Source organism: Herpailurus yagouaroundi, unplaced genomic scaffold (genome assembly GCF_014898765.1).
Source record: "Herpailurus yagouaroundi ecotype Mexico unplaced genomic scaffold, PumYag 197, whole genome shotgun sequence".
NCBI lineage: Eukaryota > Metazoa > Chordata > Mammalia > Carnivora > Felidae > Herpailurus > Herpailurus yagouaroundi.
Genome location: NW_024412428.1, coordinates 27,269,011 through 27,284,703, shown reverse-complemented (window position 1 = coordinate 27,284,703; position 15,693 = coordinate 27,269,011). Strand labels below are relative to the sequence as shown.

General features: G+C 37.9%; 1 protein-coding gene across 3 annotated transcripts in view; it reads right to left on the bottom strand.

The window, feature by feature from the left end:
* EPSTI1 (epithelial stromal interaction 1) overlaps window positions 1-15,693 on the bottom strand; it is a 97,180-nt gene that overhangs the window by 19,005 nt on the left and 62,482 nt on the right. For 2 of the 3 annotated variants that reach the window (XM_040448528.1, XM_040448527.1), the window contains one exon: window positions 14,484-14,567. The exons of the other annotated variant lie outside the window; for it this stretch is intronic. In XM_040448528.1, coding sequence (XP_040304462.1) covers window positions 14,484-14,567 — 84 coding nt within the window. The remainder of the gene's footprint in view (window positions 1-14,483; window positions 14,568-15,693) is intronic. 3 annotated transcript variants of the gene reach the window in all.

The window sequence follows — 15,693 nt, the reverse complement described above, 5'->3', positions numbered from 1 at the left end:
GGGCGCCTGGGTGGCGCAGTCGGTTAAGCGTCCGACTTCAGCCAGGTCACGATCTCGCGGTCCGTGAGTTCGAGCCCCGCGTCAGGCTCTGGGCTGATGGCTCAGAGCCTGGAGCCTGTTTCCGATTCTGTGTCTCCCTCTCTCTCTGCCCCTCCCCCGTTCATGATGCTCTGTCTCTCTCTGTCGCAAAAATAAATAAACGTTGAAAAAAACAAACAAACAATATACTGAAAAAAAAAAACAAAAACAAAAAAACAAAAAACTGAGAACAAACTGAGGGTTGATGGGGGGGTGGGAGGGAGAGGAGGGAGGGTGATGGGTATTGAGGAGGGCACCTGCTGGGATGAGCACTGGGTGTTGTATGGAAACCAATTTGACAATAAATTTCATATATTGAAAAAAAATTTTTTTTATTTAAAAAAATTTATTTTTTTTTATTTTTTTATTTCTTTTAAATTTTTTTTTCAACGTTTTTTATTTATTTTTGGGACAGAGAGAGACAGAGCATGAACTGGGGAGGGGCAGAGAGAGAGGGAGACACAGAATCGGAAACAGGCTCCAGGCTCTGAGCCATCAGCCCAGAGCCTGACGCGGGGCTCGAACTCACGGACTGTGAGATCGTGACCTGGCTGAAGCCGGACGCCCAACCGACTGCGCCACCCAGGCGCCCCATATTTAAAAAAATTAAAAAAAAAAAACCACAGCAGTTGCGCCGTGGTATTCCGAATGTCAAAATCCTCAAATCCTCTCTTACCTCTTGAACAAATGGTTTCAAACTTTCCAGTGATATCATTTTGAAAATAAACAACACTGTATGTACACCTTGTGTTCATCTCTGACCTCTGATTATTTCCACACAACAAACTTACACCTTTTATACCTAATACTTTCACATTTAGGAAACTATAATTTGATATTGTCAAAGAGCCCTTCAGTTCACCTCTTATGCACAGCAGTACAAGGGAGTTTCAGATATTTTTAAACAGCTAATACCTTAAGCTCTCCTTGCCCCAGCACACACACAAATTATTATCCATATTCTGTAAAGCTTCTTGTTTAGTCTTGTGATTATTCTCACGGTTGAAATGTAGAAACAGTCTTTTCAAACCACCTCATTCCCCTGAAAATTTTATTGGAGTTGCACTAACCTCACAAATTAACTTGAACAGAACTATAGTTATGACAATATTGAATTTTACCACTCGGAACCATCACCCATCTCTATATTATTCAAACTGACATGATCGTAGGAAAGTCCTGGGGTTTTTTCTTGGCTTATTCACTTTTTTTTTGGAAGGGAGGGAATGGAGTAATTTCTTTACATAGTTGCTTTTTGATAAGGACTTTTTATTCTATTTTCTAATTAATGTTTGCTGCTATTTGAGAAAGTTGTTGATTCCTCTATTTTATAACCAATTCTTTGATTTCATTTGTTCTAATCATTTTTCAGTAGACTCTCTTAGGCTGTACAGGCAAATTGCTCTCACCCAAAAATAAGAACTTATTTCCAATAATTAGAAAAGGTCCGTTTTGTATTTTTGCCTTATCAAGTTAGCTAAAACAATTCCCAAACTTTGTTCCACGCTATGTTAAGAATTTTCAGCTTTAAAAAAATTTTTTTTCCATCAAATAACTTTAACCCATGAAGCACTAGGTTAGAATTTCCAGAACAATACTGGTTGGTAGTAGGTGTTGCAGATATCCTGATACTGTTTAGTGCTCTAATATTTCACCATTGAATTAATGTTGGTTATTGGTTTGGAAAACTATATGTATGTTAACACAATCTTTTAAATATCTAGTTCATGATAATTGTTTTTTTGTTGTTAATTAGTAGTAAAGATTAAAATTTATCAACGCTTTTTTTTGTTGTTGTTGCTAAAATCCAATGGATTTTCTTTCATAACCTACCCTACCAGAGGGAAAAGATATAAAAAGTTATAACATATAGCTAGTCATCTTTATGTTCTTAGAATAAACCTTACTTTGCCTTGGTAAATTATCTAAGAGAAAAAAATATCATTAACTAAAGTTTGCTTTCAAATGTTAATTTCTACAAGTTTCCATGTTTGTGCTCCCTTTATCAGGCTGTGACATATAGAGATTCAAGTTCAATATTAATTCTACATTAATCTCTTTCCTTGCTCAAAAAACATTTGTAAAGCATAGGAAAAAAAAACCTGTTCCTTGAAAATTCCAATGAACTTGCCTGTAAAATTTTCCAAGTTTAGCTTGTTGAGGGAGAGTAATTCTCATAAAACTTTACAAATCACATGCATTTGCAATTGTCTTTATGTATTTTAACTCTGAGTCATTTTAGAGTTTTATATGTTCCTATAAAATCTTTTACTTAATCCACATATTCAAATTATTAGCATAGCATTATCTCTAGTAATATAAGCTTAATCTTTTCCAAATGTACGGTCCTGGCTCCTCATTTCTAATGTTGCGTATTTGCATTTTTACTCATCTCTTCTTGATTGGACTTGCCATAGATTTGTTCATTTTGTGACCTTATCAAAAAACAAACTGTTGGATTTTTATAACAGCTGTTTCTTGAGGTTGTTATGAATTTATGTTTCTTATCTTAATTACGTCCTTCAGTGTCGTTTATTGTTCTTGTTCTAAATTCTTAGATTGGGTGCTTAATTCATTTCTTTTTTAGTACTGATTGGATTTAAAAGTTATGATTTTTCCTTTCTGAGTACAACATCTCAAAATACAACTTTGCAAGCACGCCCCATAAAATGCTCTCATAATTTTTTGATATATTCTACAATAATTTTCTCTGCCACCCAATTATTTCAGTGTTTTCTTACTTTTTGGCTTGTTTTTACTTTCCAAATGGCTACATAGAAGTCAATAAACATGCAAAATAGGTACGTGCAACTGGCCTATCAGAAGTTTAAGTTCCTGAATGGTAGGAAGGAGGCAGGGTAACTTACACAGGGAAACAAGTGTGTAGGATAAACTGGACTGAGTTAGCTGTGCTTCTGAAAGAGCTCCAGGAGGGAATACTGAGGTGGTCATTAAGAGGATGAGTTGGAGAAGTGCAGTGAGAGCAGCTGGGAACTGGGCCCTTTCTCCTCCCACACTTGCACTACACAGGAGACAGCACGGACATGGCCCACTGGCTAACCAGTGAATAGAGGAGGGGTGTCCAGGCTCAGAGAAACGGGATGATGTCCCTGATGCCTACTGACTATAGGAGGAAAAGAGGCTACTCCTCCCAGAAGCTGAGCTCCCACATACCCCACTTGACAGCACACCCAAAGAAAGAAGATAACCAAGAATCGTACATTTAAGAAAGAAAACCACAGGAGATAAAACTTAAAATGGAAAGGAAAAGAGTACAGCTAAAATAGTAAATCCAAAACTTTAATGTTGGTGTAATTACCCTCAATGAAGAGACTAGAAAGAATATGGCACTGTTAAAACATAACATGGTCATGAACAAATCAGCAATCTTGGTAAAGAAACAAATTCAATACATGTGCCAAATAAGCAGAATGGAAACTTATGAAATAAATTAGTGAGCTGGATGATCTAATCAAAGATTTCTCCCAGAACACAATGAAAAAGTCCAAACGGACAGAAAGTATCAGGAAAACAATTAAGAGATATAAAGAACAGATTTCCAAAATCCATTTGATACACATCCCAATAATAAAGAACAGAGACGATATAGTAGAATAAACATAAGAGAAATTTCCCTACAGTGAGATATATATTTTGAAATTAAATGGGTCAAAGGTCATACAAGATTAAAAATAAAAACACTGAGGTGGAGGGGCCAAGATAGCAGAACAGCATGGAAGGTTTTTTTTTTGCATCTCTCATCCCTGAAATACAGCCAGATCAACACTAAACCATCCTGCACACCTAGAAAACTGATTTGAGGATAAACACAACAATCCGCACAACCCGAACCACAGAACTCTACAGGTACCAGAAGCATGGAGAGGTGAACCAGGGGAGACAGCTGCAGAGGGCAGGGACCTGTTTTTGCTTGCAGAGAGAGGACAGAGAGAGGGGAGAGCATGGAAAGCACCCCCCTCGCCCCCCCCCCCGCCCCTCCCCCGAAGGGAGGAAAGAGAAAAAGAAAAAAAAACAAAGGGACTGGAAAAAAAAAAAAGGGAGAAAGGAGAAAGGAGAGAGTTTAAATCCCATTAAGACTCTATAAACAGGGAGTGCAGAGTCTGAAACTCTGCAGCTCGATACTGGTGGTGCTCTGGTGGGAAGGGCAAATCTCCAGGAGCAGAGAGCCAGGTCCGAGGGGTCCTCAGGCAACACGGGCAGAGGCAGTTGCCCTGCTGGGAGGGTATCTCGTAGAGGCTATTCAGCATCCCCACAGGCAAAGGTCCCAGTGAACCCCAGAAAACAGCCACATTACCTGGAGATGGAACAAGGACATTAAGGGGGAAACCTGGCACGAGATGTGTGTTGAGATTTTCCATAACCCCCGAAACACCGCTGCTACATGATCGTGGAACTTTTTCTTGAGTGGGCTAGCACCCAGCCACAGTCTCTGGACATCAGCAGCACGGTCTCCCAAATGTTCCTGGGGGTTGGCTGGTACTTGGCTATTGCTTAGTGAGACCCTCCCATAGAGGGACTGAGCAGGTCAAAGCCACAGTCCCTCAGAGGTGAGGGGTTGGGAAACTCAGCCGCAGCTGAGATAAAACTTAGGAGGGAAGTGCCGCCTGGCAGCCTAACAGATTGGTCACAGACAGTGTAGAAGCGGGGAGTGGATGGAAGCCAGAGACAAAAGAGCATGATTGCTGGTTGGGGAGAGCAAAGAGTTCTAATACTAGAGACTGGGTAGCTGGGTGATGCCATTTTTCCCTCTCCCACATGTGCGCATACACATCTTATAGGTGCCACAACAATCCACCCCAGTAAGCTGAGCAGCACCACCTAGTGGAGAATGGAGCCATTACACTGAGCCCTGCCCAACTTGGCCAACCTTGCTCTTCAGGAACAACACAAGTCTCTCCACCCTGCTTAGTTTATGGACTACAAAGTGCTTCATAGTTCGACTTCTAGGGGAAATTGATGTAATTTCAAATGTGCTTCAGTTTGTTTGCTGGTCCGTCTATTCAATTTTTTTTTCTTTTCTTATACTTGAATACAGAAAGAGAAAAAATTTATTTTTTATTCCCATTTCTACTAAAAATATTTTTCTTTAATTTTTTTCCACTAAATGTTTTCCTTTTTTGTAAATATTTCAAATTCTACTTTTATACTGCCACAATTTCATTTTATTCTATTACACTGTATTCATTTTTTCTAAACAAGAATTTTTTTTTCAACGTTTTTTATTTATTTTTGGGACAGAGAGAGACAGAGCATGAACAGGGGAGGGGCAGAGAGAGAGGGAAACACAGAATCAGAAACAGGCTCCAGGCTCTGAGCCATCAGCCCAGAGCCTGACGCGGGGCTCGAACTCACGGACCACGAGATCGTGACCTGGCTGAAGTTGGACGCTTAACCGACTGCGCCACCCAGGCGCCCCGTATTCATTTTTTCAAATTTTCAAACACTTTCCTTTTTTTTTTCTTTTCTTATCTTTCCCTTTATTCTCTAATCTATCAAGCTCCTTTCAACAACCAGACCATAACACACCTAAGATCAAGCATCCTTTATTTGATTTATTTTGTGTTGTTTTTAATTTTTTAATTTAAAATTTTTTTTACCTTATTAATTCCTTTTCTTCCTTCAAAATGACAAAATGAAGGAATTCACTCCAAAAAAAAGAATAGGAAGAAGCAATGACAGCCAAGGACTTAATCAACACAGATACAAGCAAGATGTCTGAACCAGAATTTAGAATCACAATAATAAGAATACTAGCTGGGGTTGAAAACAGATTAGAATCCCTTTCTGTGGAGATAAAAGAAGTAAAAGCTAATCAGGATGAAATAAAACATGCTATAACTGAGCTGCAATCTCCATGGATGCTGCAGCGGCAAGGATGGATAAGGCAGAGCTGCGAATCAGTGATATAGAGGACAAACTCATGGAGAACAATAAAGCAGAAAAAAAGAGGGAAACTAAGGCAAAACAGCAAGATTTCAGAATTCGAGAAATCAGTGACGTTAAAAAGGAACAACATCAGAATCATAGGAGCCCCAGAAAATGAAGAGAGAGAAAAAGGGGTAGAAGGGTTATGAGGGAAAATCATAGAGGAAAACTTTCCTAACCTGGGGAAAGACACAGACATCAAAATCCAGGAAGCACAGAGGATTCCCATTAGATCCAACAAAAACCAAACATCAACAAAGCATATCACTGCCGAATTCACAAAATACTCAGTCAAGGAAAGAATCATGAGAGCAGCAAGGGAAAAACAGTCTTTAACCTACAAGGGAAGACACATCGGGTTCAGAGCAGGCCTATCCACAGAAACCTGGCAGGCCAGAAAGGAGTGGCAGGATATACTCAATGTGCTGAATCAGAAACATATGCAGCCAAGAATTCTTTACCCAGCAAGACTATCATTCAAAATAGAGGGGGAGATTAAAAGTTTCCCAGACAAACAAAAATTAAAGGAGTTCATAACCACTAAACCAGCCCTGCAAGAGATTTTAAGGGGGACTCTCTGAAGGGAGAAAAGACTGAGGGGGGGGGCGGGGCGGGGAGCAACAAAGACTAGAAAGGACCAGAGACCACCACCAGAAACTCCAACTCTACAGGCAACATAATGGCAATAAATTCATATCTTTCAGTACTCACTCTAAATGTCAATGGACTAAATGTTCCAATCAAAAGACACAGGGTAACAGAATGGATAAGGAAACAAGATCCATCTATGTGCTGTTTACAAGAGACCCACTTTAGACCTAAAGACACCTTCAGATTGAAAGTAAGGGGATGGAGAACCATCTATCATGCTAATGGTCACCAAAAGAAAGCCAGACTAGCCATACTTATATCAGACAATCTGGACTTTAAAATAAAGACTGTAACAAGAGATGAAGAAGGGCATTATATCATAATTAAGGGGTCTATCCTCCAAGAAGACCTAACAATTGTAAACATTTATGCTCCAAATGTGAAAGCACCCAAATATATAATTAATCACAAACATAAAGAAACTCATTGATAATAATACCATCATAGTAGGGGATTTCAACACCCCACTTACAACAATGGACAGATCATCTAAACAGAAAATCAACAAGGAAACAATGGCTTTGAACGACACACTGGGCCAGATGGACTTAACAGATATATTCAGAACTCTTCTTCCTAAAGCAGTGGAAGCAGCACATTCTTCTCCAGTGCCCTTGGAACATTCTCCAGAATAGATCACATACTGGGACACAAAGCAGCCCTCAACAAGTACAAAAAGATTGAGATCATACCATGCATATTTTCAGACCACAATGCTATGAAACTCAAAATCAACCACAAGAAAAAGTGTGGAGAGGTAACAAATACTTGGCAACTAAAGACCAACCTACTAAGAAATGAATGGTCTAACCAAGAAGTTAAAGAAGAAATTAAAAAGTACATAGACCCAATTAAAATGATAACACCACAGCCCAAAACCTCTGGGGCAGTTATAAGAGGGAAGTTTACAGCAATCCAGGCCTTCCTACAGAAGGAAGAAAGGTCACAGATACACAACTAACCTTACACCTTAAAAAGGTGGAAAAAGAATAGCAAATAAAACCCAAAATCAGCAGAAGACAGGAAATAATAAAGATTAGAGCAGAAATCAATGCTACCAAAACCAAAAAAAAAAAAAAAAAAAAAAGATAGACCATATCAATGAAACCAGGAGCTGGTTCTTTCAAAGAATTAACCAAATTGATAAACCCCTAGCCAGTTTGATAAGAAAGAAAAAGGAAAGGACCCTAATAAATAAAAAGCAAGATTTAAAGAGGAGAGATCACAGCCAACACAGCAGAAATACAAACAATAACAAGAGAGTATTATGAGCAATTATATGCCAATAAAATGGACAATCTGGAAGAAACGGACAAATTCCTAGAAACATATACACTACCAAAACTGAAACAGGAAGAAATAGAAAGTTTGAACAGACCCATAACCAGTAAGGAAATCAAATTAGTAATCAAAAATCTGCCAAAAAACAAGAGTCCAGGGCCAGATGGCTTTCCAGGGGAATTCTACCAAACATTTAAAGAAGAGTTAATACCTATTCTCTTGAAGCTGTTCCAAAAATTAGAAATGAAAGGAAAACTTCCAAACTCTTTCTATGAAGCCAGCATTACCTTGATTCCAAAACCAGACAAAGACCTCACTAAAAAGGAGAACTATAGACTAATTTTCCTGATGAACATGGATGCAAAAACCCTCAACAAGATACTAGCCAACTGCATTCAACAACACATTAAAAAAATTATTCACCATGACCAAGTGGAATTTATACCTGGGATGCAGGGCTGGTTCAATATCTGCAAAACAATTACTGTGATTCATCACATCAATAAAAGAAAGGACAAGAACCACATGATCCTCTCAATAGATGCAGAGAAAGCATTTGACAAAGTACAGCATCCTTTCTTGATACAAATCCTCAAGAAAGTAGGGATAGAAGGACCATACCTCGAGATCATAAAAGCCAAACATGGAAGACCCACTGCTAATACCATCCTCAATGGGGAAAAACTAAGAGCTTAAGGTCTCAGTTCCATAAGGTCAGGAACAAGACAGGGATGCCCACTCTCACCACTGTTATTCAACATAGTATTGGAAGCCTTAGCCTCAGCAATCAGACAACACAAAGAAATAAAAGGCATCCAAATAGGCCAGGAGGAGGTCAAACTTTCACTCTTCGCAGATGACATGATACTCAATATGAAAAACCCAAAAGATGTCACCAAAACACTGCTAGAACTGATCCATTAATTCAGCAAAGTTTCAGGATATAAAATCAATGCACAAAAATCTGTTGCATTCCTATACACCATTAATGCAGCAACAGAAACCAAGGAATTGATCCCATTTACAATTGTACCAAAACCCACAAAATATCTAGGAATAAATCTAACCAAATAAGTGAAAAATCTACACACTAAAAACTATAGAAAGCTTATGAAAGAAATTGAAGACACACACACACACACACACACACACACACAAAAGGAAAAATATTCCATGCTCCTGGATAGGAAGAACAAATATTGTTAAAATGTCAATACTACCCAAAGCAATCTACATATTCAATGCAATCCCTATCAAAATAACACCAGCATTCTTCACAGAACTAGTACAAACAATCCTAAAATTTGTATGGAACCAGAAAAGACCCTGAATAGCCAAAGAAGTCTTGAAAAAGAAAACCAAAGCTGGAGGTGTCACAATCCCGGACTTCAAACTGTATTACAAAGCTGTAATCATCAAGACAGTATTGTACTGGCACAAAAACAGACACTCAGATCAATGAAACAGAATAGAGAACCCAGAAATGGACCCACAAACGTATGACCAACTTATCTTTGACAAAGCAGGAAAGAATATCCAATGGAATAAAGACAGTCTCTTCAGCAAGTGGTGCTGGGAAAACTGGACAGAGACATAGAAGAATGAACCTGGGCCACTTTCTTACACCATACACAAAAATAAACTCAAAATGGATGAAAGACCTAAATGTAAGATAGGAATCCATCAAAATCCTCCAGGAGAAACCAGGCAAAAACCTCTTTGACCCTGGCTGCAGCAACTTCTTATTCAATATGTCTCCAGAGGCAAGGGGAACCAAAACAAAAATGAACTACTGGGACCTCATCAAAATAAAAAGCTTCCACAAAGCCAAGGAAGCAATCAGCAAAACTAAAAGGCAACTTACAGAATGGGAGAAGATATTTGCAAAGGACATATCAGATAAAGTGTTAGTATCCAAAATCTATAGAGAAGTTATTAAGCTCAACACCCAAAAAACAAACAATCCAGGGAAGAAATGGGCAAAAGACATGAATAGACACTTCTCCAAAGAAGACATCCAGATGGCCAACCGACACATGAAAAAATGCTCAACATCACTCATCATCAGGGAAATACAAATCAAAACCACAATGAGATACCACCTCACACCTGTCAGAATGGCTAACACTAACAAGTCAGGCAACAACAGATGTTGGGGAGGATGCGGAAAAAGAGGATCTCTTTTGCACTGCTGGTGGCAATGCAAGCTGGTGCAGCCACTCTGGAAAACAGTATGGAGTTTCCTCAAAAAATTAAAAATAGAACCACCCTATGACCCAGCAATTGCACTACAAGGTATTTATCCAAAGGATACAGGTATGCTGTTTCGAAGGGGCACATACACCCCAATGTTTATAGCAGAAATATCAACAATAGCCAAGGTATGGAAAGAGCCCAAATATCCATCAATGTATGAATGGATAAAGAAGATGTGGTGTGTGTGTGTGTGTGTGTGTGTGTGTGTGTGTGTGTGTGTGTGGAGTATTACTTGGCAATCAAAAAGAATGAAATCTTGCCATTTGCAACTACGTGGATGGAACTAGAAGGTATTATGCTAAGAGAAATTAGTCAGAAAAGGACAAATATCATATGACTTCACTCACATGAGGACTTTAAGATACAAAACAGATGAACATAAGGGAAGGGAAGCAAAAATAATATAAAAACAGGGAGGAAGACAAAAGATAAAAGACTCTTAGAAACAAACAGAGGGTTGCTGGAGGGGTTGTGTGTGGGGGGGAGTGGGCTAAATGGGTAATGGGCTTAAGGAATCTACTCCTGAAAGCATTGTTGCACCATGTGCTAACTAACTTGGATGTAAATTATAAAAAATAAATTATAGAAAGTAAAAAATAAAATAATAAAAACACTGAAATTTCTTACTACTGGGGAAGGGAGCCAGGGGAAAGGAAGGAGGAGAGGAAAGAAAAGAGGAAAGGTAAATAAATGGAACAGAGAAAATTCAAAGAGTCAAAAAAAAAAAATAAAGAAAGAACAGAAAACAAGAAAATATAGCTACAAAGTAAATTATGTACCAAGAATATGTGCAAAAGCACTAGTAATCACAATAAATGAGAATATACTAAATTAAAAGAGACTATGATACTGGGTAAAAAGAAAATCAGCCACTTTTTATCACTAGAAATATAATTTAAACCAAATGACACAGAGAGGTTCAAATTAAGTGATAGAAAAAGATATCGCCAAATTCTAACAAAAAAGCTAGCAGAGAAAATAGTAGAATCGGACAAAATAAAAAGACAAAAAAAGAAATAAAGCTGAAAATCACCGAATAGGAAGACTAGTCCATTTCATATTGATAAAAATCTGAACTAAATGACAGGTTTCCTGTAAGTCTCATTGGTTGAAACTATTTCCTATGTCCATAGCTGAACCAATCACATTGAGGAGAATGGAACTCCCAGGAGCAGTTAGACCCTTTGGGATTGGATCCCTGGAACCGGGAAGTGCCTGCCTTCTCTGAAACATGGCCCATGCCAAGTAAAATGTGTACTGAGGAAAAAAAAATCAGTGTTTTAAGAGAAAGGCAGGCAATCGATAGCATTCAATACATCACCCTGAAGTTATCACAACACACAATTTATCCCTTCACAGCATTAATTACTACAAAGTGATTGATCACTATAAATTTAAAAATATAGTGTTTTATTTCTCTGTCCCCTTTTAATTGTCTATCTCCTCCATTAAAAAGTAAACTTTGGGAGGTTAGGGTTCTGGTCTATCCTGCTCTAGCACCTTACAAAAGACTCCAAATATAATAGGAGCTCAATACATGTTTGTTGATTGGCTGGCTGGCTGAATACTGGGATAGATTACTCTGAGGTAGATCCACCAGAGTAATAGAGTGAAAAAAAAACCAGAAAAGGAAAGCTTTAAAGTGGTATTAAATACTGTTACAGAGTTAGAGAGAGAGACAGGGATTGCAAAAGACCACTGAATTGAATGGTCAGAAGGGATTCACCTTTGGAGAGCAGTTTCAGTATGATCATTGCTAAATATAAACCAGAACATAAGGAACAAAGGGCAAAATGGCTAATAAATATGTGGAACATACCTTTGTCTTTGTCTTTTTTTTTTCTGGTAGAAACAGAAAAGATAGTATCTCTGAGGATAGCAGAATCAAGGAAGGGGTTATTTTAGAAAGGCAAGAGTAAGTGTAACTGTTCACACACACACACACACACACACACACACACACACACACACACAGCAGTGAAAAGAGAAGAACATATTGAGTGTATAGGGGGAAAGGGGAATTATAAAAAAAATTTCTAGAAGAAACTGAATCAGATGTAAAATACTGAAAGGGTAAACTTAAGGAAGAACCTACTGTTCCCAGAGTAATGAAAGAATATGAAAGAGACACAGAACAAAATAAATGTGCTATCATCTCAACCTAACCTAGATTATTTGCTGATGACTCACTTCATAGCGGGAATTCACTAAATATTTGTTGAATGAATGAAAAGAACAAACACATGAATAGATGTGATGTTATACATGTTTTTTTTTTCCTGTATCTTCTTACCATAAACATGATCCTTCTTTTTTTAAGCTAAATCATTGAAGTGATACGGAATGAGACTCTACCAATCAAGAAATGCCCTTCTGTGGACATGTAAATAATAGAGTGGAAAAAAGAAGAGAAATAAAAATAAGGTAAATACCCTCATATATTTTACTGATACTGAAAACTCTAATGATGGAATTACGTGTATGTCAACGTTATTCATTTTACTGAAAGCTACAGTAAGTAAAGGGAAATAATTTATGCAAAAGAAACATACGCTCAGTCAATAACCAGAAAATATGTATGTATCAATATTTGTCTAACTCTAGAAGAAAAACAAGATTAAGAAATAAAAAGCTTAATTCTCACTGTTTAAAATAACTGCTCAACCTGAAAATTAAATCCCAGATCTGATTTTCTAATCTGTTGAGCATTCTCTTTGTGAAATGTTCTACTTTTAATGGTTTTCACGTTCCAAATATGCCCCCAAACTTTATAAAGTACTATTTAAAATTCACTAGAAGTTATTTTTATATAAATCATATCCTACGCTGACTTCACAACATTCTCCTCAGTATCTAAACACCTCAGGACTTGATATTGACTTCAAAGGTCACAGAAACAGACTAACATTTACATATCCCTTGACAGACATTATTGAAAATACACCACGAGTATATACCAGACTTAGCTTCTATGTGCTAATTACTGCTGACTGTTACTATAATATTATTTAATTGTGCTTTCATTATGAGGTCTTTGTCAAAACAAAGATATTAAAAAAACACCAAGGAATAAAAACGTTTTCTGGTTTCTTCCTTTTTTACATAGTAACTTAATAACTAAATACACAACTTACATTATTTCCTTCAATAATTTAATTATTACCTCCTATGCACAAAGCAGTTGAGTGACACAGTCATTTAGACTGCATGCTGGCAGAAACAACAAACAAGGGAGGAGGGACCACTGTTGGAAGGAGGGTAGCACTTAGAAGGGTCAAATTATAGCAGTGACGATACATACAGCCTATTTCATAAAACGACTTTACACACAATTGCTATAATAAATTATGTTGTGCAGCAAAGGCGTAAGGAAAATAATTTGAACTGAATCAAGGAAATCAAATGGGAGTTAGAAGTCAAGTTAATTGTACAAATGAAGAAATGGCTTTGAGAGAGATTCTGGACAAAAGGACAGGATTTATCAGCCACCAATATGGCAAATTGGAAAATAATGATGGGGAAGGTAATGGTGTCCAACTAGCTGAGTAGTCTATGTTGCTTCTTTAAAGGATCTGGAATGAGGTGGTACCTTGGAGCTAACCACTGATCATCATCCGATCCCTTGCTGAGGAGCCACTGGCCCCATCTGAGCAGATGTAGGAAAGGCAGGTATGACCATCAAGTCACAACATTGAATGTTTTCAGTCAACATACCAGAAGTTTTAGATTCTAACGAGAATTACCCTTTAAGCGCTCTTCTTACAAAGCTCTGCCTTCATTTCCCTGATTTCTGTTGCTCAAAATAATTTGGAATACCTCACAAATTCGTATATATGTGTGGAGTATCTTTTGTTGTATAACAGGTGTATTTTTAGGTGAACATTTAAGCCAGTTTCATAACTTTGTATGGATATCTATTATTCATTATTCTCTGGACATGATTTGTAATTTCATACATCTTTGGTTTGAAAAAATGGCAGTGACAGTGATTACATTTTGCAAATCAGAACTTCTCTGCAAACTGCTGGGCTCCCTCCAGCACACATACTAGATGGCAAACCCCATGAGGCTAAGTGTCATGAGAGTTTTGACCCAAAGTTTTGACCACACCCCACCATACTCTTAAAACACAGCAAAATCTCACCTTTTATATTTAATGGGTTTTTTTTCACAATTTTCATATATGTAAGTATTTCTGTTCAGAAAACCTTAAAAATTACCTAGTACTACAAGCAAACAATTAGCAGTGACCAATAAGGTCTTGTGACTACCTTCTGACGTTGTTCCTCCTTCATCTTTTGCAATTTCTTATTTTCTTCTTCCTTTAGAGAATGCTTGTAAGCCCAGCTTCTGGCCTGTGAATGTATAGGAAAAAAAACCATAGGAAAAAACATCACCACCACAATTTACTAGTCTCCCTACCATGGGATTGGTTCTAATAACTCAACCTCTGTACTAAGCATACACTAAGCTCTCCATACACACTTGCTTACTGAGTGATTTATGCATAGCGTCTGAAGATGTCCCTGGGGATATATAAAAAGAAGGCTAGTATAAGCATAATCATCCAGCACATTTTAAAGGATGATCTAAATGTTTGTTTAATTAAGCTTTAAAAAAATGTCCCCTCAGAGATAATCAACATGGTTTATTCTTCTAGTGATAAGGATTGAAACAGAGGAAAGTTAAATATGTTTTTCAAGGATATTCCAGCTAACTGGCAACAATTCTAACTAGACTCTGGTAAGGAGAGAGCACAGAGATCCAACTGGACTCAGAATAAGCTAACCAAGGAAGAGGAGACTTTAAAATTTTTTTTTTCAACGTTTATTTATTTTTGGGACAGAGAGAGACAGAGCATGAACGGGCGAGGGGCAGAGAGAGAGGGAGACACAGAATCAGAAACAGGCTCCAGGCTCTGAGCCATCAGCCCAGAGCCCGATGCGGGGCTCGAACTCATGGACCGTGAGATCGTGACCTGGTTGAAGTCGGACGCTTAACCGACTGCGCCACCCAGGCGCCCCAAGGAGACTTTACATCACTTACGGCAGTGTCAATGCATTAAACTGCCAGGCATTTTATTTCTATTATTTTATTTAACCTTTAAATTCTATGAAGTAGATGTTATCCTCATGTGGTGAATAAGGAAATGGACTTGGATACGTGAAATAACTTGACAAGATCATGAGGCGAAGATGGATCTAAAACTCCTGTTTATCTGACGCTGAAGCCCCAAATCCACTGTTCCTCATCCTTGCCTGGAACGTCCTTCCTTCAGCCCTTCGTACTGCTTTGCTGCTTAGGTAAAATGCTGCTGCATCCAACATACAGAGAACTCAAACAATGCCTCACACATGTAGATTCTGGAAGGTGGGCCTTGCCCAACAAAGCTATATTCTTCTGTATATGTGTGTGTGTGTGTGTGTGTGTGTGTGTGTGTGTGTGTATGTATGTGTGTATAATATATATATAATATATATA